The sequence below is a fragment of the Brassica napus genome, chromosome C8, assembly GCF_020379485.1.
Source record: "Brassica napus cultivar Da-Ae chromosome C8, Da-Ae, whole genome shotgun sequence".
Classification (NCBI taxonomy): Eukaryota; Viridiplantae; Streptophyta; class Magnoliopsida; order Brassicales; family Brassicaceae; genus Brassica; species Brassica napus.
In genome coordinates, this window is record NC_063451.1 from 27649005 (window position 1) to 27671122 (window position 22118).

Below are 22118 nucleotides of genomic sequence, written 5' to 3' on the forward strand. Positions count from 1 at the left end.
GCTGAATGTCACTGTGGCGCTTAATCGAATCCTCTCGATAAAGACTCGTCCTTTTGTTGTCTAAATCGTAATCGAAAATTGCGAGTGTTTCCGTAGCTTTAGCTTCGAAATCACCAAAGAGGCTTTTGGAAGAGAAGCTCATCTCTCTCTTGGAGTCATGTAAAACCCAAAAACACCTTCTCCAAATCCAGTCACAGGCTTTAGCTCATGGATTAGAAGACAATGATTACGTCGGTCCGAGAATCATCTCCACTTGTTGCCGGGTCGCGAGAATCGATCACGCACGCCAGGTGTTCGACGGAATGCCTCAACCAACTGTTTCTATTTACAACGCCATGTTAAATGGGTACACGCAAAACGACATGTACAATGACCTTTTGCTGTTGTTCAAGAGGATGAGAAGGAACGATGTGATGCCTAATTGGTTTACTCTCCCTGTCGTTTTGAAAGCTTGCGTGATGGTCAAGGAACTAAGGCAAGGAGAGGAGTTACAGTGCTTTTCGATTAAAACAGGGTTTAGATCAAACCCTTACGTAGGAACGAAGCTGATTGAGATGTACTCGTGCGCAGGAGTGTTGGCATCCGCTAATAAAGTGTTCTGTGAGATGGCTGAGAGAAATGTAGTTACTTGGACTTCGATGATCAATGGGTATATACTGAACAAGGACTTAGTCTCTGCTCGGCGGTTTTTCGATCTGTCTCCTGAGAGAGACACAGTGTTATGGAACACTATGGTAGCTGGCTATATCCAAACGGGGAACATGATGGAAGAAGCTAGGAGTCTTTTCGATTTGATGCCTTGTAAGGACATCATGTCGTGGAACACAGTTTTGGAGGGTTATGCAAATAGTGGAGACGTTGAAGCTTGTGAGAGAGTTTTCGAAGAGATGCCGGAGAGAAATGTGTTCTCTTGGAATGGTTTGATCAAGGGGTATACTCAAAGTGGGAGGCTTGATAAAGTGTTGGGTTGTTTTAAGAGAATGGTAGATGAAGATAAGGTTGTTCCCAACGATGCAACTTTGACTTCAGTGTTATCAGCTTGTGCGAAGCTAGGAGCTTACGAGTTCGGGAAGCGGGTGCATAAGCATGGAGAGGGTCTTGGGTATGATAAGGTTAATGTGAACTTCATGAATGCTTTGGTTGATATGTATGCAAAATGCGGAGCTATAGAGATGGCTATGGAAGTCTTTAATACCATAAAGAGAAGAGATTTGATAAGCTGGAACACTGTGGTCAACGGGTTAGCTTCACATGGACATGGAACCGAGGCCTTAGTTTTATTCCGTGAGATGAGAACTTGCGGTGTTAGACCGGACAAGATAACGTTCGTAGGTGTTCTATGTGCTTGTAGACACATGGGTTTGGTTGAAGATGGGTTAGCTTATTACAACTCCATGTTTACTGATTACTCAATCACGCCTCAGATAGAGCATTGCGGTTGTATGGTTGACTTACTCTCCCGTGCTGGACTTTTAACACAAGCTGTTGAGTTTATAAACAAAATGCCGGTGGAAGCTGATGCTGTTATATGGGCCACTTTGCTTGGAGCTTCGAAGGTTTACAAGAAGGTGGAGGTTGGCGAGCTTGCTCTTGGAGAGCTGGTTAAGCTTGAGCCGAGAAACCCGGCTAATTTCGTGATGCTCTCGAACATATATGGTGATCTTGGGAGGTTTGATGATGCGGCCAGGCTAAAAGTTGCTATGAGAGACACTGGTTACAAGAAAGAGGCAGGTGTTAGCTGGATTGAGACTGATGATGGTTTAGTGAAGTTCTATTCTTCTGGAGAGAAGCATCGTAGAACAGAGGAATTACAGAGGATCTTGAGAGAGCTGAGGAACTTCAGTATCTTGCTTGATGACGAAGAAGAAGAACTTCAAGAACATTTGATCTAATCTTGGATTGTGTTGAAATACTTGTTATGGTGCCAGTTTCAATTTGCTAGAAAGCATAATAAGTCTCTTACCCTCTATAGTAGGATACTTCTTACAGTCTCTTGCTCTTTACATAGTGACCACAAGAAGAAGCCTTTATTAAAGATCTCCCACGATCACTTTGTTGTTATACAAAAAGAGGTTTGATACATTCTGTAATACTGGTGTATTGTCCAATTACAACTTTTGTTTTCTGTAATACTGGTGTATTGTCCAGTTACAACTTTTGTTGTGATGCTTAGATTCAGTTACAAGTTGAATTGACTTCATTGGAGACCAAACTCGACATGATCATCGAGGAGAAAATTAAAGGCTCGGGTCTGAAGCTACGTTGCACGGAAGCTTCATCGGACGTCTGCTTCGGAATCAGAATCGGAATCGGAACCTTGTGGAAGCTTGTGGAATCTCGCTTCCAAAACGCTTTTAAAATATTCTATTTAAAAACACATTGAAAGCTTACGATTCCGTTTTGGAATCATGCTTACGATTCCGTTTTGGAATCACGCTTCCGATTCCGTTTTGGAATCACGCTTCCGTTTATGCATTGAGATTTTTTATTAAAGATATAGCACATATTGAAATATATTGTGTCAATTATTTATGAAGTATTAAAAATAATTAATATAATATTTATTTTTTCGTAAACTTAATTTATGTGTATTTTTACAGTTTTAATATAAAATCATTTCAAAATTATTATAAATGAATAAATGTTTTATTTCAAATTTAAATCATATAATTTTTAGTCCTAATTTTTTTAAAAAAGATCTTATATATATTTATATATGGATATACGCTTCCAACACGTACCCGCTTCCTAATATTTTAAAAAATCTCGCTTCTGCGCTTCCGCTTTCACGTACCCGCTTCCGTTTCCATGTAACATAGGTCTGAAGTTCTAGAGTTCTATACTTGTGTACGTGTGACTTATGCAAACCGGCACTGTCTCATATTGCTAAAAGCCGGTTTGTGCTTATCTTGAATGCATTGTAATAAAACTAAACTTGTGTATCAAAGCGGTTTTCAGTAAAGAAATAAACAAGGTTTACAAACTTCCTATCACGTCACGTGAAGGAGAATCGCTAAAACCAAAAGGGATGAGTTTTTAGATCTTGAGAAATTTTTTATTCGAAAAAGCTGACAAATTAAGACACCGTTACATCATATCTCTCTTGAGCTCTTTAGGCTTTGGACATGTGGATGATCAAGTCGACCACACGGGTACTGTAACCCCATTCATTGTCATACCACGACACCAGTTTCACGAAGTTGTCACTCAACGCAATTCCAGCCTTTGCGTCAAAAATGCTCGACCTGACACATCACATGAACACATTGTTTTAAAATCATTTACCAAAACAGACTAGAAAATTTGAGTAAATTCAAAGTGCGTAGAAGATATTGGTTTATTACCTGTTGTCACCAACGAAGTCAGTTGAGACAACATCATCCTCGGTGTAACCAAGGATTCCCTTTAGCTTGCCTTCAGATTCCTCCCTGTAACAATCCAATCCAATTCAATTAGTTATCTTACAATAGATATTGAAACTAGTGATCTATATATACTGAAAGCTTACTTGATAGCCTTCTTGATTTCATCGTAGGTCGCAGCTTTCTCGAGTCTAACCGTGAGGTCAACAACTGAAACATCAACGGTGGGAACGCGGAAGGACATTCCGGTCAGCTTTCCGTTGAGCTGTGGAAGCACCTTTCCGACAGCCTTGGCAGCTCCGGTGCTGCTGGGAATGATGTTGAAGGAAGCGGCTCTTCCACCTCTCCAGTCCTTCATTGATGGACCATCAACAGTCTTTTGAGTAGCTTTAATCACACAAACAAAACCAAAATGCAATTAGTTACTTAAAAGTCAAAGAGGTAATAATAGGCCTTCATGAATCAAACGTAGTGAAATGAAATCTGTACCAGTGATAGAGTGGACGGTAGTCATGAGTCCCTCAACAATTCCAAACCTGTCGTTAATAACCTGAAAACCAGATCACAAGATTCAATTCAGCAAGGGACAATTATACACTTGAAACTCCGACTTCATACAAAAAAGAAAGAAAGAAATAGAGACCTTGGCAAGGGGAGCAAGGCAGTTAGTGGTGCAACTAGCGTTGGAAACAATGTTAAGATCAGACTTGTATTCATGCTCATTGACACCAACAACAAACATGGGAGCATCTTTGCTTGGAGCAGAGATGACAACTTTCTTGGCACCACCCTGAAACAAAATAAAACCAACCCTATGATACATTAGTAACTTACAAACAAGAGCTCTCTATCCAATATCTTTCAAAATTTGATTTACAAGCATATATAAGTGTTAGGAAACAGAATTCTTCAATATTATAGGTTAAATAAAGCCCAAAAAGCAAACCTTCAAGTGAGCAGCGGCCTTGTCCTTGTCAGTGAAAACACCAGTAGACTCAACAACAAAGTCAGCTCCGGCCTCACCCCATGGGATCTCCTCAGGGTTCCTTCATAAAAAAAAAAAAAAACCACAAATTATTAAACTTTTCATAACATAAGAAAAGAGATACAAAATTTTGAATATATCAAACGATAGATGAATGTACCTGATGCCGAACACGGTGACTGGCTTCTCGCCAAAGAGAAGTGTTTTCTCATCCTTTATCTTAAGCTCATTGTGCTTCCACTGCCCGTGAACACTGTCGTACTTAAACATGTACGTCTGCAACAAACACGTTCGATCAGAAACCCATCCTCGAATTAACCAAACCAAGTTGCAATTAATCAACACATCATCAATCCGGTTTAACCGAACCACGTTAATAATTAAAATCAACACAATCAATCCGGTTCACAACCTATGTGACAAACCAAAGACGCCATGTATAATACTGAACAAGATTCGATTCACTGTAAACGAGGATTAAACCTATACATAGATCGAACTAGCATCGAAGGGAAGAGAGAGAGTAAAAACTCACCATGTACTCGGTGGTGATGAAAGGATCGTTAACAGCGACGAGCTCAACATCGTTCCTCTGAAGGATAACTCTCGCCACCAAACGACCGATTCTTCCGAAACCTACACGAAGATTCAAATCTCAGATTCCACAGATCTAAACCTATATAAACGATTCAGGAAAACACTAACCGTTGATTCCGATCTTAATCTTCTTGTTGTCAGCTACATAAACACAAGAGAAATCAAAAACAACGATCAGATCACAGAAACTAACAAAAAAGCATCAACGAAGATCAACAACGGAGAGGTACTCACCCATGGCGATGAGATCGAGAGAGAAAGCTAAGCTCCGAATGTGAAAATAGTCAAGTGAGTGAAGAGTTTGGTGAGGCTTTAGCGTTTATCTAAAAGGAGGAGATGAAATCTGATCGAGTGGCTGAGATTTTTTTTCTTGGGTAAAAAGGTGACAGGTCAGAGATTTAGTATTTAATGTTACAAGATCGTCCTTGACTTTTTAGATTATTTACCTTCTCTGCCACTGTTTTGGCCAACCGTTTATGGTAGGATTAAGAAAGTAATCAGAGAAACTAATGGCGCTTGCGCGGAATATTCGAGGTTTATAACTCAGATCCTATGGGCCGGGCCGATGCACACAGGCTAACGCAGCAGGTTTTCGAAACCAGACCCATCCAATGAGCAGACAACACGTAGTAATGTCGTAAAATTCTTATTTGTTGTTGTTGATGATGTAGGATAGCACAACCTTTTTCTTTGAAATGTTAATTTTCTTTTGCTTTACACTAATAATATATCACTTGTATCTTATATGAAGCTTCTAGATGTCATCCTCAAAATAATTTGTTTTGTTCTTATTGTCTCTAGATATTTTGTAATTTGGTGTTCTATATTTATCAAATAGTGACTTCTTATTGAGAGTTGAGACTTGAGACACACATGTAGACGTTCCACTTTGAGAGCTTTGGCAGGTCAGATGAATGTGACAGCAAAACATAGCTCAGTTTATGCATGACTCTTGGCTTTTGCCAAAAGTCTCCTTCTCCTCCTCTTATTTTTCTCTTTTGATTTTATTTTTATTTTGATGTTAGGTGAAGGCATATAAAACTCTTTAGTCTGGTAGACATATGAATCCTACATCCTATAAATAACCAAAATGTTTGTCAAATGTCAACAAATATATCATACAATCGTAAATGTATTTATTTGGACACACATGAACATAACACCACCAAGTGAGTTTTAACATAATCTAGAGTTGAATTAGTATATGGTCATTGTGTTATAAGTTATAACGTCATCCGAATTCGTATCTAAGAATGGACATTTATGTTTATCATTGGGTTTGATTTTGTATGGTTAATTTCGTTTTCATAAACCTCCAACCAATCTCATTCAAACTCGCATTGGTTTAGTTTGGGTTTACTTTGCTTCCGTTCAGTTTGGTTCCATTTAATTCGATTTGGGGAGGTTATTGGAACCAGAATTTGGAAAGAGTTGAATGATTTTAGAAATTGACAGATTTTTAAATGTTTAGTAGATTTCACAAATATTTCATAATTTCTATCAAATATTTTGTATTGATTTCTATAGATTATTATTGATTATTAAGAATTTGCACAATATAGTTTTTCAAAAAAAAATTTCTTCTAAGGTACAAAAAAACTTGTATAAATTTTCAACAATGAATTTCGATGAGACACTATTATATTATCGTTTGGTGTGTTTACATAGACAAATGCATTTTATGGTATTGGTTATTTGTGTTATGCATGGTTTGTTCTTAGTTATGTTGTGAAAATAATCATTTTTTATCTTCATACTACATGACATATTTTTAACAGTCTTGTTTTCATTGACATTTTTTTTGAGACACCACTCATATAAACGAAAAATTATGTTAGAACACACCAACTACGAAACTTACCGACAAAGAAATCTTCTGAAAATCACATGTCAAACAAGAAAAATATATTATAAAGTGTGGGAATGTTTTTATTAGTACACAGATTTCAAAAATCTTATGAGTAAACATGCTATTTTCAAAGTCTAGCTTATGAGTAAAAATATAAAGAATTTAGTTCCCAATAACCATAGAATTTAATAGAATAGCAAAATCAATAAAAACTAAACTTTTTGAATAACAAATGATTTGAATAGAATTTAAAAGTCTTTAAACCAATAACAATGGATTTTGGAAAGATTTTTAAAATCCATAAACCAATAACTATAGATTCTTAAAATTTTATAATTCTTTAAAAATTCTTAAACCAATAAACCCCCCCCTTCTTAGAAATAAAATTATTTGGTATTAGCTCAGCTACTTATAGAAAAAATATAAACTTTGTATCGTTATGTAATTTTTTTTTCAACTAAAAATTCAAGACTGAATTATCAAACTTATCTCAAAATTACAAGAGATACTCGTCATATGAGATATTAGAATTAAGAGTTGAAAACATTATAATTTTATTATTTTATCATATCGAAATTTTTTTAAAATGTGGGGTTAAGATTACATGGCTATTAGTTTAAAAAGACTTCGTAGGTGATGGAGGGTATTACGCTTCATGGAGGATGACCCGTTTCGGAGTCAGAGCTTCAAATATGGTTCTTGGAAAACACGGGTTCGCTGAACCGTTCTTCTCCAACTGCTCAAAGATTGCCTACGTTTTGGAAGGTTAGATATTCTTGTCTATATGTTTTACAAGGTTCGGTATGTTTTACTAGTTTCATCCATATGTTCATTTTAAAATCATGCGTTTAGGCATGCTTACTAGAGCTTAAAAAACTGATATATTTTAATGATGGATTAGATATAAAAACTGAGCAAAAACTGAGCAAATTTATTTGGTTAATTTGTTACTTTTGTTACACAGCGACAAGGAAAAAGGAGAAAGGCGTATTGATGGGAGTATTGTGATTGGGGATCGTGAAAGCTGAAGAGGAAGAGCCTGAGTCTGAGGGGAAGCAAAAGGGGAAGGAGAAAGTAGAAGATGAGGAGGATGACAAAGAGCTTGCCAAGAGGGTGCGCAAAGAGTCAAAACTTCAGATGGACGAGAAGAGATTTAATGAACATCACAAATACAGAGGAGGAGCCAGCACAGGAGTCTGACTTTATCTATATTTATTGTTTAAAGTTTATCTAGGTCATTATCTATATCTATGTAACCAGAAACAATGATTTTATCTCTCTAAGAAAAAGACTCGACACTTTTGGTAAAAAAAAAACTGAGCAAATTTAATAAGTAAAACAGGAAAACCTTAATGAATGGAATCTTATCCATATAAATCTTGAGTGTCTTAAAGCCAATGTTAGACCATTTGTATGATGGATTAGATATAAAAGAAGTTGCTTAAGGGTTTATGCATTCACTAACCATTTCAATTAACTCACTCATATATTAAACTCTTTTGTTTGATTTGCAAATTTTGATTGGGGGGGGGGGTATTCAATTAGTGACTAAAATAAATTATTAATGTTTAGTAATATACCAAATTTTAAGATATTTTAAGTTGATGGATTTTAAAATCTCTGCGGTATGTATTGGATTTCGAGTTCAATCATTTATTCACGAGACTTCATAAGAAATGATTTGGAATCAATCCAAAATACAAAGAATTTTAATCCTTAAAAAGTAAATAACATTAGATTTTAAAAACTGGATTTAAATCACATTGGATAACACTAAATTTTAAAATATAATTTATAATCATTGTGTATATATTTAACCTCTGTTAAAATGTATGATTGAATAACATCATCTAAACAGTGGATCAGCCTAATTGTGAATTCAAGAAGTTGTATAGGACATAAGTGATACATTCAATCTAAAGTTAATGAAATAAATGGCACAATAGAAAGTATTTGATAATGACAAAGACAACTTCTGAGGATTGTCGCTTACCAAAATGATTCAGACATTCAACCGACTAATCTCACTTTCTGATCACCATGACTCTAGCCCAGACGTGCTCTAGAGATGGACAAGGACATGTACTCTCCCTGAAAGTTGACATAAATCTCTTGAAATTTGCTCTATTTTTTCTGTTTTACTTATTCAATCTTTCAATTCTATACAAACTATTGAACGCGACCAGAACATTGGAAAATAGGTTTTTTTTCTTTGTTGATCAATAATATGCACAAAAAATTTGAAGACCTGGAGAGGTGGAACTTCACACATAGTGTGGTTGTTAATAAATGGTGAGTTTTGAAATCTTTGAAATTGAATTTGATGTTTAGGTTTCTGTCTCGTGGCTACCTTCAAAGACGTTCCAAATGCTGAAAAGCAAACCTATTTCTCAAAAAGCTCGGCTTGTACTGTCCACTCTTCGATTTCTCTGATCCAACCAAGAACGTTAAGGAAAAGGAGATCAAGCGGCAAACATTGCTTGAGGTTGTGGATTATGTAGCCACTGCGAATACCAAGTTCAGTGAAAATGCTATCCAAGAAGCCGTTAGAATGGTTTCTGCTAACGTATTCAGAACATTGAATCCTCAACCGCGCGAAAACAAAGTTATCAATGATCTAAACTTGGAAGTGGAAGAGCATTCCATGGATCCTACGAGCTTCAAGAAGCTCATTGCTTCACCTGAGACCGAGAAAAAGTTAATTGTTTATGTATTACCGTTTCTGCTACATCCAAGCAAGATAATCATTCAAACCAGTTCTGGATTATTCATAATACAGAGTTTACATGAAATACTAGAGCTTTACATAGGTACATGCATGAAGCTTAATTACATTAAATGAAACGCACCATAAGTTGCATACATGAGACAAAAAGAAACTGAATAAACCCTAAACCCACTTGCTCTTCAACTTATCAACATGTGTAAACTCATATGTTAACACCAAACTCCCATCAGTTCTCTTTAATTCAAAGCTCTCTACCAATACATAGCATTTATAACTCTTCCACTGTGATGAACCGCCTTCGAATCTCTCTGATCTCTTAATGCTAGACCTTACTTCATCGCCTTTATTTAACCAACCAAACCTCTCCTCTTCCCGCTTAATCCTCTCCACGACCACTGATCCAAGACCTATCTTCTTGTCTTGTCTCTCATCTCTTAAGACACTAAACCAAACAAATCCATCAGCTCTTTTGTTTCTCAGATTGGTTACTTCTCCCCCAAGCTTCGCCACTTCTGTTTCTACTTCAACATCAACAACAACCTCACTTGCTTCCTCGTTGTAACTAGATGAGTAAACCTCTTCCCATCTTTGTTTGAGAATCATACTGTAATAAGTTGTGTTTTTAATCTGATCTTTTGCGTCTCCTTCTTTCACGAATATGAAAGGGACATACCATTTTCCTACAACAACGCTTGTATTCACATCTTTGGGAAGCTCAGAACGAAGCTCAGCGTTGATTCCTTTTGCATCATCTGTCAAACCAAAGTCTTGAGAGTTCGAGTACCCAACGGTCCAGTACTTTCTCTTAAGGAACGGAGGTGGTATCCCATTAGGAGCAACAGATGTGGCTGTGTAACGACCAGATGATGCTGGGCGTTGATGGATCTCGAATTGTTGGTATATGTCATAAGGATCAGCTTCTTGTGGCTTAGCTTGAGGAACGTAGCTAAAGCAAAAGCAGCAGGGGACTCTGTCTTCTTCTTTTGCACTTGCCGACGCTCCTCTGCAACGAAAAAAATTAGGGCTTCAGGATTCTTGTTTTACAAGTTAGGTCTTTCAGCTTCGATATATTAAAAATATATGGACTGAAACCTCAAAACGTTACTAAAAATAAATTAAAAAAATCATATTTAGATATGATTTGTTAAGAAAACAATGGTGAACTACATCAAAGCCAACAAAGTAAGGGTTTCAGGAATCTTGTTGCGCAAGTTAGGTCTTTTAACACAGATAAAATAATTTAAAGATTATATTTGGTCGTCATACATACCCTGAGTGCTTCCCACGTCTTTTAATGATATAATAACGGTTCAAAGACAGAGGCTGTCCAGGAACCGGAATGAACAGAACCGGGTCATAAACAGTGTGCTTGCTTTGACCATTTCCTTTACTGTAAATCACACTCAGCTCTGCGTTCTGTGGGAACGGTAAGCCTTTGAGTTTAGCATCGTAGCAAGATCCGCAGCAACAAGTCGGCTTTGACTCTTCATCTTGAATCACAAGTACGCCCGAGTTTGGACCTTCCGATTGTGTCAAGTTCGAATAGTATCTCTGGCATTCCGAGAGATGCTTCCGAGAGATGCCTTGTAACATACATCTTTAAGGTGATGAATTAGAAATCAAGAAAATGTGATTTGTTTATATAGAGAGCATCATGGGTTGAGGGATAACGCCGTAAGCTAACTTTACAAGTTATTGTTTAAAGACTTTTCAAAGATTTTGAAAATTTTAAATTCCAAATATATGACCTTGACTTGGTCTCACAAACCTATCATAGAAAAGTCTATTTTTTTTTTCCACAATGCAATACAGTCACACCTTTGCATTATTTTCCAACTATGTGTGGTTGAAAACTTTTATATACGTACGGCTGTGTGTTCTTATCTACTCATTCTTGTTAATAATTATCACTCACTGGGGGCTCAGCTTCTGAATCTCTCTTATTCCTCTCTCTTTCTCTCTCTCTTTGCTGCAATGGGAGGTTTATTCTCGATCTCCATGCCATGTGACCAAGTGGTGAATCAAGTCTCTCAATGTCTTTGCACTCATGGGAGTTATATACCTTTTGCCTACTCCAACACATTGCAGCAAAGAGAAATAATGACCTCGAAAGTTTTGTGTTGCTTCTGGATGATATATGGGAGAAAGTGAATTTGAAAGCGGTTGGAGTACCACATCCGAGCAGACAAAACAGATGCAAAGTAGCCTTTACCACTCGTTCTAGAGATTGTCGATGGTCTAGACTTGGAAGAGGAAGAGCCTTTCATGGATTCTTCTTGGCCTCATTAGCACCTTTCCTACGAGCTTCTCTTGAGACTCATATATCGCTTCACCTGAGACTGACACAAAGCTGGCTAAGAAGTACATAGACCAGTCTTTCGTTACACGGTTACTGGATCTGTTTGACTCCGAGGATCCTAGAGAAAGAGACTGTCTCAAAACCCTTGTCTACGGTAAATTTATGGCTCACCGTCCGTTCATCAGGAAATCAATAAACAGCGTTTTCTACAGGTTTGTTTTCGAGACTGAGAAACACAACGGGATCGCTGAGTTTCTTGAGATTTTGGGATCATCAAATAGATTCGCTCTGCCGCTTAAAGACGAGCACAGAGTGTTTCTCGTTAGAGCTTTGGTACCTCTCCACAAACCGAAATGCTTTACCTAGCTTGACGCTAGACGTGCTGGTGCAGACGATATTTAATGATATTGATCCAGAGTTCTTTAAGGAATGTCTTACTAAGTTTAGATATAATGAATCAAAAGAATCTGAAGTTGATGCAAAACGTCAGGCCACATGGAAACGGTTGGAAGAAATTGGGATGCAAAAGGAGAAGAGTGCATCTTAAGTATCTTTAGTTGTAGAGAGAGGTTTTGTTTGTCTATTACCGTTTTCTACTACATCCACGAAAGATACCTTTACTTGGTATCACAAACCTATCATGAGAATTATTCAAATCAGTTATAGATTATTCATTATAAAGAGCAAAAAGAAATTAGGGTTTATATATTGATTATGTGAATGAATAAGGTACCAAGGGAGCTGACAATGCAATCACCATGTGACACTTTTCCATATTTTGGCCTTATTCAACACTAAATTTCTTGATGTTTAACCGAAAGATTAATGCATTTTGGGGACATAGTAACCAAATCAATTCTATTAAAAATTTCAAATATATATACCACAAACTGGAAAGTTATAGCTAACCTTTCACTGATAAAGAAAACTTTAAAATACTTTCAGAATTAACACAAAGTTTATAAGAACTTTAGTTTTAATTTTTACGTATAAACTTGCACGAAGCTTTTATTAAAATAAACACACCATAAAATGGAACATGACACACACAGAAGCTGAATAGACTCAAACCCACCTGCTCTTCAGCTTATCAACATGTCTAAACTCATATGTCAACACCAAACTCCCATCAGTTCTCTTTAATTCAAAGCTCTCTACAAGTACATAGCATTTATAGCTCTTCCAGTGTGGTGAACCGCCTTCGAATCTCTCTGATCTCTTAATGCTAGACCTTACTCCATCGCCTTTATTTAACCAACCAAACCTCTCCTCTTCCCACTTAATTCCCTCCACGACCACTGACCCAAGACCTATCTTCTTGTCTTGTCTCTCATCCCTTAAGACACTAAACCAAACAACTCCATCAGTTCTTGTCTCTCTCAGATTGGTTACTTCTCCATCAAGCTTCACCACTTCTGTTTCTACTTCAACATCAACCACAACCTCACTTTCTTCACTAACGTTCTCGCTTGAGTAAACCTCTTCCCATCTTTGTTTAAGAGTCATACTGTAATAAGTTGAGGTTTTTATCTGACCTTTTGCATCTCCTTCCTTCACAAATATGAAAGGGACATACCATTTTCCTACCACAACGCTTGTATTCACATCTTTGGGAAGCTCAGGACGAAGATTAGCGTTGATTCCCTTTGCATCATCTATCAAACCAAAGTCTTGAGAGTTTGAGTACTCAACGGTCCAATACTTTCTCCTAAGGAACTTAGGTGGTATCCCATTAGGAGCAACAGAAGTGGCTGTGTTATAGCGAGATAATGCTCGGCGTTGATGGATCTCGAATTGTTGGTATATGTCATAAGGATCTGGTTCTTGTGGCCTAGCTTCAGGGATATAGCTAAAGCAAAAGCAGCAGGGGACTCTGTCTTCTTCTGTTGCACTTGCTGAAGCTCCTCTGCATGAAAAGTTTAGGGTTTTAGGAATATTTTTGCGCAAGTTAGGTTTTTCAGCTTCGACAACACCGAGTAACGTGAATCAATAGTCAAACCAAAGCCATGCCAAGAAAGCCAAACCAATAAGGAAATAAACCGGTTTAGTTTTATATTTATATATAACCAAGACACCCTGAACCAAATGATGCTAGAATCTATTTTCATCAATGTTCTAAAAATCGGACCATAAGCTAACACATAATTAGATTATGAATAAATATTAAATATAAAACATTGAGAATATTAGCTGATTCATGAATTTTTAATAATTTTAATAGTTTTTATCCAGTTAAATAATTTAAAAATCTAACTCTGATATGTAACCGGTTTATAGTTGAACCTGGTCTAATTGGGTCAGTCTGGTTTTAAAGGCACTGATTTTCATCAACCATAACACAAAATAATTGATTGATTATTTTGGTCATACATACCCTGAGTGCTTCCCACGTCGTTTAATGACATAATAACGGTTCAAAGATAGAGGCTGTCCAGGAACCGGAATGAACAGAACCGGGTCATGGTAACTGCGCCTGTTTTTACCAGTTCCGGTTCTGTAAGTCACAGTTAGCTTTGCGTTCTGAGGGAACGGTAAGCCTCTGAGTTCACCATCGTAGCAAGATCCGAAGCAACAAGTCGGCCTTGACTCTTCATCTTGAATCACAAGTACGCCGGAGTTTGGACCTTCCGGCAACGATTGTGTCAAGTTTCTCTGGTATTCTGAGAGATGCCTTGTTACATACATCTTGAAGTCAGAATCTTTAAGGTAATTAGTTATAAATCAAGAAGATGTGATTTTCTTTATATAGAGCATCATGGATTTGAGGGATAAAGCCGTAAGCTAATTTTACAAGTAATTGTTTAAAGACTTTTCAAAGATTTTGAGTTAAATGGTCAACTTTGAATTTCAAAGTTATGACCTTCACTTGGTCTCACAAACCTATCATGAAGAATCAATCTAGTCCAAGATTCCTTTAATTAATATTTTCATGAATGTATGATAGCTTCGATGTTACTCCATCCGATTTATTATAAGTGTCATTTTGACATTTTTCAAGGAGATTAAGAAAATTGTATAATAGACTAATATATTTTATTTAATGTATGATTAATTAAATGAAAATAATTTAAATAAAAATCTATTAGTTATTCAAGAGAGTAAAAAGTAGATTTAATATACAAAGTTACATTGAAAATTATTTGAAACAAAATAAAAAATCTAAAGTGATACTTATTATGAAATAGATGGAGTATTATATTCCTTAGTATGAAAACAGCTTAACGGTAAAAACAAGTTCAACTGTAAATAAATCGCATTGACCAATGGAAGCTCACATCATCGAGATTAATCAAGCTTTTGAAGATTACGTTGCGCCAATAAGCTTACTCCATTTACTCTTGACCTTATCAACGTGTCTGAACTCATATGTTAAGACCAAGCTCTCATCCATTCTCTTCAATACGAAGCTCTCTATCAAAACATAACAATGATAACTCTTCCAAAAACTACCATCTTTTGGTTTCTCCTCCAGTCTCTTAACCACCATTGCTCGCTCCTGCTCGCCTTTGCTTCTCCACCCAAATCTCTCTTCTTCCCATTTCATCCTCTCAACAACCACTGACCTTAAACCGATCTTCCTGTCTCCAACCCCAAACCAAACAAACCCATTTTCATTCACACCTCTTGTAATTTCTTGTCCCCCAAGCTTCACAACTTCATCTTCTACTTCCACATCAACCACAACATCACGGTTCTCGCTTTTATCATTCTCATGAGAGAAAACCTCTTCCCATCTTTGTTCAAGAGTCAAGCTGTAATACACGGATCTCTTGATCTGATCCTTTGCGTCTCTTTCTTTCACGAATATGAAAGGGACGTACCACTTCCCAACAACAACGCTCGCGCCAAGAGCAGGAAGCTCGGAACGAAGCTCTTTGTTGAGTCCTTTTGCATCATCTCTCAGTTCAAATTCTTGGGACCTAGAGTATGAAACCGTCCACTCTTTCTTCTTGAGGAACCATGGTGGGACCCCGTCAGGAGCAACAGATGTTGCGTGGTAGTAACGCGAGGATGGTTTCTTTTGATGGATCTCGAACTGTTGGTATGTGTCATAAGGATCTAGCTGCTTTGGTTTAGCTTCAGGAACTTGCGTAAGGCACAAGCAACAAGAGACTATATCTTTCTCTTTGGCGCTAGTAGATGCTTCTCTGCAACCAAAGAAGTCAAAACCTGTTTTTTAGGTTATCCAAGATTCAAGATTTTCAGGATTAAAAGTCATACCCTGAATGCTTCCCACGTCGCCTAATAGCATAGTAGCAGTTTGAAGACAGAGGCTTATCAAGAACAGGAATGAACACGATTGGGTCATTAGTACTGTCGTCTCCTCCACTATTGAATAGGACAGCTAGCTTTAGATTTTGCGTTAACGGCAAACCACTATGATTACCCTCCACTACCTCACACGAGCCAAAGCAACACGTAGACTGTATCTGTGAGTGTTGGTCATGGATCACCAAAACTCCAGAGCTTGGACCCTCAGGAGGAGGCTGTGTCAGCTCTGAGGGATTCCTCCTGTACTCTGACAAACGCCTTGTAATGTACATTTTCACCGGTTATATGTTGGGAATTGGAGAAAAACTCGGATATTATAGACTAAAAAAGCTTGTAGTGCAGCAACTCATCAAGGCGACTTGACTTATTTTAGATGGCACGTTGTATGAAATTTCAAGGAAGCTTAATCCATCTCTAATAGGAAATGATATTTGACCATATCCTAATATTACTTCATCAAGTGTATCTACAATAATATAAACAAAGTCTTTGCCTCTCTGTACCATGACACTACTTTGTATCAGAAAGATTCTATACACACCCTTTGGAATTCAAAGCTCCCACCACTTAACTCATCCAAGACGTCAGTGGCGGCTTATTATTTAACCAAGTTGCTTTGTTCTAGTGGTATAGGAGCTCCAGCTGGAGTGTCCGCCCCTGGATTCGAACCTTGGCCACTGCGGAATTTACATGTGGGCTGGAGCATCCGAGACTGAAGACCGTTACACGGTGAGCCACATGGTGACGCCCTGGCAGCGTCCATGCTCACTTCGGTCTCTAGTCTGAACCACCTCGGTGGGGCCAGGATACTCGGTTAGCAAAAAAAAAAAAAAAAAAAAAATTTGCTTATTTCCTCCATGCATAAATCCAAAACAAAAAAATTATACAAAGTTATACATAAATTCGCTTATCTAGATCAAACAAAGACAAGAATGAATAAGAAGAGATACATTTTTCTCAAAGGAATATCCCAGTTCCAGTTTCTATTATTATGCAAGATGCAAAAGAAATATTAGTTTGATTAGTCAATTATTGGCTTCATAAAAGAATTAGACATTTCCGAAGAATCTTGGGAAGAATATATCAAAAGAAAGAATGTGATTTTGCCATTAAACCACCCAAACCGAGTAAACCAAATGTCCAACAAAATTGGAACTTTGAATGATAAAACTACACTCAACTAATGGGAGTTTGGATGTGTGATCTTTGAAGTACTAACAAAATAGAAATAATAAATATCAAGTCTTTTGCAGCTATGAGAATCTATTTTGCCATCTTGGTCAATTTTATCATATACAACTAATCATTATTGGTTTTATATAATAGTTAATTCACATTTTTTATAGTTTCTACATATAATTCACAAATATAACAACCATAATGAAAAATGCTTAACAAAAAAAATGAAAGAATAACATTAGAGTGGAACAAGAGAAATCAAATGCACATCAAAAGCACTATAAAAATATGACTATATTACTTGTCACTAGGATTAAGTTTTTTCTAAAACATAATTCTTAATAAAATAACTTGATGAGTAATATCTCAACTTAATGAAGACATACAACGATTGTTTGCATGCTTATTAGAGCTAAAAAAACTGATATATTTGAATTTGGAGCAATCGGGACTTGAGAATATCTCTCATTCTCAGGCTCGTCCACTTTTCCCTTGTTTCGGTCCGATAGCTTCTCACCACCTATTTTAGTGTCAGAATATTTCTTCCGACACTCGTACCCACCACCTATTCGGATCTCGACCCCAAGTTCTCGGAAGAAGATTTCAGAGGTGAGGGAGGGAGTTATCTTTCATGGAGGCCATATAACTCGCCCCTGTTGAGGATGTTCCATCTGGGAGCTGCAAAGCTGTTACTTCCTCCGCAAGACTTCTCTCACCCTTCTTTCTCCGGCTCTTCGAGGATATCATTCGTTTTGAAAGGTAGTTCATCTATTATTCCCTTCTATGAAATTATATGGTAAAAATAGTTGGATCCATTTCTGAATCATATTAAAAAGATAGATTTACTCTGTAAGATATGATTTTATTTTTATAGAGTTATGCTTCCACTAAGGGTCGTTATCACAGTTTACAAAATTAATTATCTAATTAGATTATTTCTAACAAGTTACTCCTTGTGATAAAGAGACAGTCTGCAGAGAGATTTGATGAAGGAACCCTCAATTTCTCATGAAACAAAATATCAGTGAGGGTTGACGATGGGTATCTCCATTTGCTAGATAGCACGCTTGTTTTGATTGCATCTATTGCCGAAAGTTGGGTAAGGATATTCTAATTTATGCTCTGAGGTTGCTTATGAAACCCGTAGATTAACACACATCTAATAACATTTTATAACATTTTCTGGCAAGGTTTTGTTTGTGTTTATTTTTTGATTAATCTGGGTATCAGTCTATGGAAGGGTCTAGACTAATCATGGGCAGTATTTTGTTTGTGTTTACTTATGAATAGAAATAAATCATAGGCACCTTTGAACATATGATTAAAGTTATTATAGATAGTTAAACATCAACTACAGGCCATAATTATTGTACTGGCGAAGTTTTAAATGTGAATAGAAATTTGATTAAATCTATTGACTTAATCTTTACTCTACCAAAATTAGAATATGAAAATTTTGTATTACGCTTGATTTGATTTGACCGATTAAGAACTTGTTTATTACTCTTATATTTATTAATTATTAATGAATTTAGCTTATGACAAATTAAGTTACAAAATTAAAATAAAGGCAAACAAATACATTTTCCTTCAATGCAAGCATATACATTGTCTGGGCATTGATGAGAAGCAGCACAATCAAAGATTGTCTTGCATGACACAGGAGTATTTGTTGTCATCGGGTAAACCCGTTTGACGCTCGCACATTGGCATTGCCTGTTCACACACTGCGCGCTTCCGTTCGAACATCGCATCGATTTACATTCAGCTGGTGATGTCTTGCATGGAACTATCAACTGCGCTTCAACTCCAGGAACGCTCACCAACAATATGTATGTTCAGTTTTTACAGCTCCATTGGAATCAAGCTATGTTTCATATCTTATTTGGTTATTGATTTAAGAGAGAGAGAAACCATGACTTACAGGAAAGGAAGAGAGCGAACAAAATGAGCAATGTTGTTTTTGATGCCATTATATCTTTGACTTGAAATATCTTGTTTATCAAATTAGTTTATGTTTTACAGTTTGATAATGCTTTTTTTTTTTGGAAGATGGGACATTTTAATAGTGCATTTTGAAGCATGAAAATGACAATTTAACTAATGTGTTTGACTATTCCATAAGTCATTGATATCAAGTTATCAACATATCAACTTGAGAAGTAAATCTATTATTACCTTTGTTTCAAAATTAATAATATCATATATACCAAAAGATTTTATAATATTTAAGTCAAATGTAAAGTTAGCAAACTAGTAAACAATGAGTGATGAAATGTCTAAGTGACCCCCCCCCCCCCTCTCCTCTTTTCTTCTTATATTTCTTACCCTGATCTTGTCACAATAACTCAGCCCTAGTAAAATGGGCCGGGCCCAATAGTAGAGACGTGGGCTACGTCCAACCAACGATCAGAGAGATCCAATAGTGGCGTGGAGGTGAGTCAACATCGCCAAACTCAACTTTGTATGTTCTTTGAGATATTGGAGAAAGCACGGAAGCTTAGCGAGAAAGTCTTAAGATGCAAGCGTTATAACCCTAAACACATTTACCACGCGAACGAGATGAAGGAACTCGAGAGGAAGATAACTCGTCTCCTTAGCTCCTCCGTTCTGGTTGACATCCTCGCCGACGTGAATGATGTTCCTTTTGTGTTGATGCTCCTGCATCGTTATGTTTCTTTGTTTCTTGCGCAGGACTCTTCGAGAACAGGGTTCTGTTTTTGACTGTGTCACGGTCTCCTAATCTTGAGAATCTGAGGTTTCTTGATAAACAATGCTTCTTTTACCGTTTAAGGTTTAGGGTTTAGGATTACTTGCAGAATACTCAAGAAACTACTCTTGTTTGGTAGGTTGTTGATGAGCGTAAAGGTCTACCTTTGTCTCTTAAAGTTCTTGGTGCCTTTTTGAAAGACAGGCCTGAAAGATACTGGGAAGGTGTAGTGAAGAAGTTATCAAGAGGTGAAACGGCTGACGAAACTCATGAGAGCAGAGTGTTTGCTCATATCGAAGAAAGTCTAAAAAACCCTAGACCCGAGAGCTGGAAAGTGTTTCTTGGATCTGGGTGCTTTCCCTGAAGACAAGAGGATCGATCCCTCTTGAAGTTGTCACCAACATGTGGGTCGAGTTGCATTATATCGACGAGGAAACTGCTTTTTCAATTCTTGTTGACTTATCAGACAAGACTCTCCTTACTTTTGTGAAAAAAACCCTAGGTAAATCTCCTTACTCTTGTGAAAGTTTGTTTGGTGACTGCATTAAAGAGCTTGATGGATTTTTTATGTCTTTGTCAGAGGAAATATCTGAAAGTGATTGGTTTGACATGGAACTCCCAAAGACACAAGTTTCGATACTAAACTTCTCTTCAGATAAGTACACATTGCCACCGTTTGTTGGTAAGATGAGTAGCCTCAGGGAGCTTGTGGTTATCAATAGCTCTTTTCTTTTTCCTGCGTTTCTACATGGCCTCCCCTTCTCTACCAATTTGGCCAAACTGAGGAGGCTAGAAAAGGTTCACTTTCCTGAAGTACTCAGCAGCACTGTTCCGCTGAGAAACCTACAGAAGATGCATCTGATCCTTTGTAAGATCAACAACAGCTTTGATCAGACGGTATTCCAGACAACTCACATCTTCCCAAGCTTGTTTGATCTAACAATCGATCACTACGATGATCTTGAGAAAATACCATCGACCATCTGTGGTATGAGCGCTCTCAACTCTGTCACCATAACAAACTGTCCGCGCATTCTTGAACTGCCCTAGAATATGAGTAAGCTAGAGTCCCTTGAACTCTTAAGGCTATACGCTTGCCCGGAACTGGAAGCCTTGCCGGTAGAAGTTTGTGAGCTTCCGTGCCTAAAGTACCTTGACATTTCACAGTGTGTCAGCATGAATTCTCTTCCTCGAGAGATTGGAAAGCTAAGTACACTTGAGAAAAATTAACATGAGAGAATCTAGTGTATCGAGCCTGCCATGTTCTGTAGGTTCACTCAAGTCTTTACGCCATGTGATTTGCAATGAGGAGGCTTTGTCTATGTGGGAAGAGGTAAAAAAAAGACGGTTTCAGGACTTTGCATTGAAGCCGCTGAAAAAGACTTCAGCTTACGAGTTGCTCATCAGAGCAAGTTAAAAGTACTTTGAAATCTCTCTCTATTTATATAAAATAACTTTTAGCTAACAGTCTTAATAGCATAGCATTACAGAGGAATCATTAAAGTTTTCAATTCAATAACAACAAAATGTGACTTTCAAGATAAAACTAAATGTAACTGCTCAGCTGTAAACGGTAATTATGTCTGAACCATGTTCTGGAGTTCGAAGGTGAAAACGCTCTGGGCCCAAACGGTATAAGGTCATTCTTATATAGACTGTAGTATTCTGCTATAGTACTCTGATAAATATTTATTTTAAAACTGGTAACACTATTATCAGCTATGGTTTTGGATTCTTGTAAAGCGCAACAGCTAATCATGTCAGCTATGGTTTTGGATTCTTGTAAAGCACAACAGCTAATCATGTCAACTAGTGATTGTTGATACAATTATTGAGGTAGCAACTTGCAAATGGTATGTATGTATTTACCCGGATGTATTTGGCTTGTAAAAAAATTAAATCGAACAAAAATGTTTACTTAATGTATTCATAACGTGTCCAGTGTCCAAATTGAGTAGTAGACTAGTAGTATACCTACTAGGTACCCAAAATGAAACCTTATTGACCAATTGATGAATGAAATGAAAGACATGAGACACTTGTTCTCTTATAACCAGAGAAATCGACATATTAATCCCTAAAAATAAAGTATATATACACAAAAATGAACCACTAATCATGGTATGATATATGATAA

The 22118-nt window shown here is 37.1% G+C and overlaps 5 protein-coding genes and 2 pseudogenes across 5 annotated transcripts; 2 read left to right on the forward strand and 5 right to left on the reverse strand.

Moving 5' to 3' along the window:
• Position 1: 1 nt before the first annotated feature.
• Positions 2–2130, forward strand: LOC106362079 (annotated as a pseudogene).
• A 794-nt stretch (positions 2131–2924) lies between these two features.
• LOC106362081 (glyceraldehyde-3-phosphate dehydrogenase, cytosolic-like) lies at positions 2925–5406 on the reverse strand. The gene is made up of 10 exons (XM_013801897.3): positions 5179–5406; positions 5053–5085; positions 4883–4983; positions 4508–4623; positions 4309–4408; positions 4006–4152; positions 3852–3912; positions 3509–3749; positions 3345–3428; positions 2925–3245 (listed from the first exon to the last, which is right to left on the reverse strand). Exons 1-10 carry the CDS (start codon positions 5180–5182, stop codon positions 3113–3115), a joined length of 1020 nt encoding a protein of 339 aa, XP_013657351.1. The 5' UTR covers positions 5183–5406; the 3' UTR covers positions 2925–3112.
• A 3834-nt stretch (positions 5407–9240) lies between these two features.
• Positions 9241–12468, reverse strand: LOC125591704. The gene is made up of 2 exons (XM_048766381.1): positions 10792–12468; positions 9241–10524 (listed from the first exon to the last, which is right to left on the reverse strand). Exons 1-2 carry the CDS (start codon positions 11112–11114, stop codon positions 9684–9686), a joined length of 1164 nt encoding a protein of 387 aa, XP_048622338.1. The 5' UTR covers positions 11115–12468; the 3' UTR covers positions 9241–9683.
• Positions 12469–12709: 241 nt separating this feature from the next.
• LOC106362082 lies at positions 12710–14691 on the reverse strand. The gene is made up of 2 exons (XM_013801898.3): positions 14195–14691; positions 12710–13726 (listed from the first exon to the last, which is right to left on the reverse strand). Exons 1-2 carry the CDS (start codon positions 14503–14505, stop codon positions 12886–12888), a joined length of 1152 nt encoding a protein of 383 aa, XP_013657352.1. The 5' UTR covers positions 14506–14691; the 3' UTR covers positions 12710–12885.
• Positions 14692–14976: 285 nt separating this feature from the next.
• On the reverse strand, positions 14977–18017 carry BNAC08G15950D. Its single transcript, XM_013801899.3, has 2 exons — positions 16042–18017; positions 14977–15968 (listed from the first exon to the last, which is right to left on the reverse strand). The coding sequence occupies exons 1-2, from the start codon at positions 16362–16364 to the stop codon at positions 15125–15127; spliced, it is 1167 nt and encodes a 388-aa protein (XP_013657353.1). The 5' UTR covers positions 16365–18017; the 3' UTR covers positions 14977–15124.
• On the reverse strand, positions 18014–19097 carry LOC125591705 (putative defensin-like protein 298; the record flags this gene model as incomplete). The annotated part of the gene is made up of 1 exon (XM_048766382.1): positions 18014–19097. A coding segment is annotated over one exon (267 nt), but the record flags the coding sequence as incomplete, so codon positions are not given.
• A 437-nt stretch (positions 19098–19534) lies between these two features.
• On the forward strand, positions 19535–21448 carry LOC106359333 (annotated as a pseudogene).
• Positions 21449–22118: the final 670 nt, after the last annotated feature.

What these genes read in the sequence shown, in the direction of transcription:
- LOC106362081 (XM_013801897.3), bottom strand. An exon ending in TCATCACCACCGAGTACATG is followed by an intron (nt 4,624 to 4,882) that starts GTGAGTTTTTAC and finishes TGTTTGTTGCAG; the next exon opens with ACGTACATGTTTAAGTACGA. An exon ending in GTCACCGTGTTCGGCATCAG is followed by an intron (nt 4,409 to 4,507) that starts GTACATTCATCT and finishes TTTTTTATGAAG; the next exon opens with GAACCCTGAGGAGATCCCAT.
- LOC125591704 (XM_048766381.1), bottom strand. Translation starts at nt 11,114, where the DNA reads ATGTTACAAGGCATCTCTCGGAAGCATCTCTCGGAATGCCAGAGATAC. An exon ending in AGACGTGGGAAGCACTCAGG is followed by an intron (nt 10,525 to 10,791) that starts GTATGTATGACG and finishes TTTTCGTTGCAG; the next exon opens with AGGAGCGTCGGCAAGTGCAA.
- LOC106362082 (XM_013801898.3), bottom strand. Translation starts at nt 14,505, where the DNA reads ATGTATGTAACAAGGCATCTCTCAGAATACCAGAGAAACTTGACACAA. An exon ending in CGACGTGGGAAGCACTCAGG is followed by an intron (nt 13,727 to 14,194) that starts GTATGTATGACC and finishes CTTTTCATGCAG; the next exon opens with AGGAGCTTCAGCAAGTGCAA.
- BNAC08G15950D (XM_013801899.3), bottom strand. Translation starts at nt 16,364, where the DNA reads ATGTACATTACAAGGCGTTTGTCAGAGTACAGGAGGAATCCCTCAGAG. An exon ending in CGACGTGGGAAGCATTCAGG is followed by an intron (nt 15,969 to 16,041) that starts GTATGACTTTTA and finishes CTTTGGTTGCAG; the next exon opens with AGAAGCATCTACTAGCGCCA.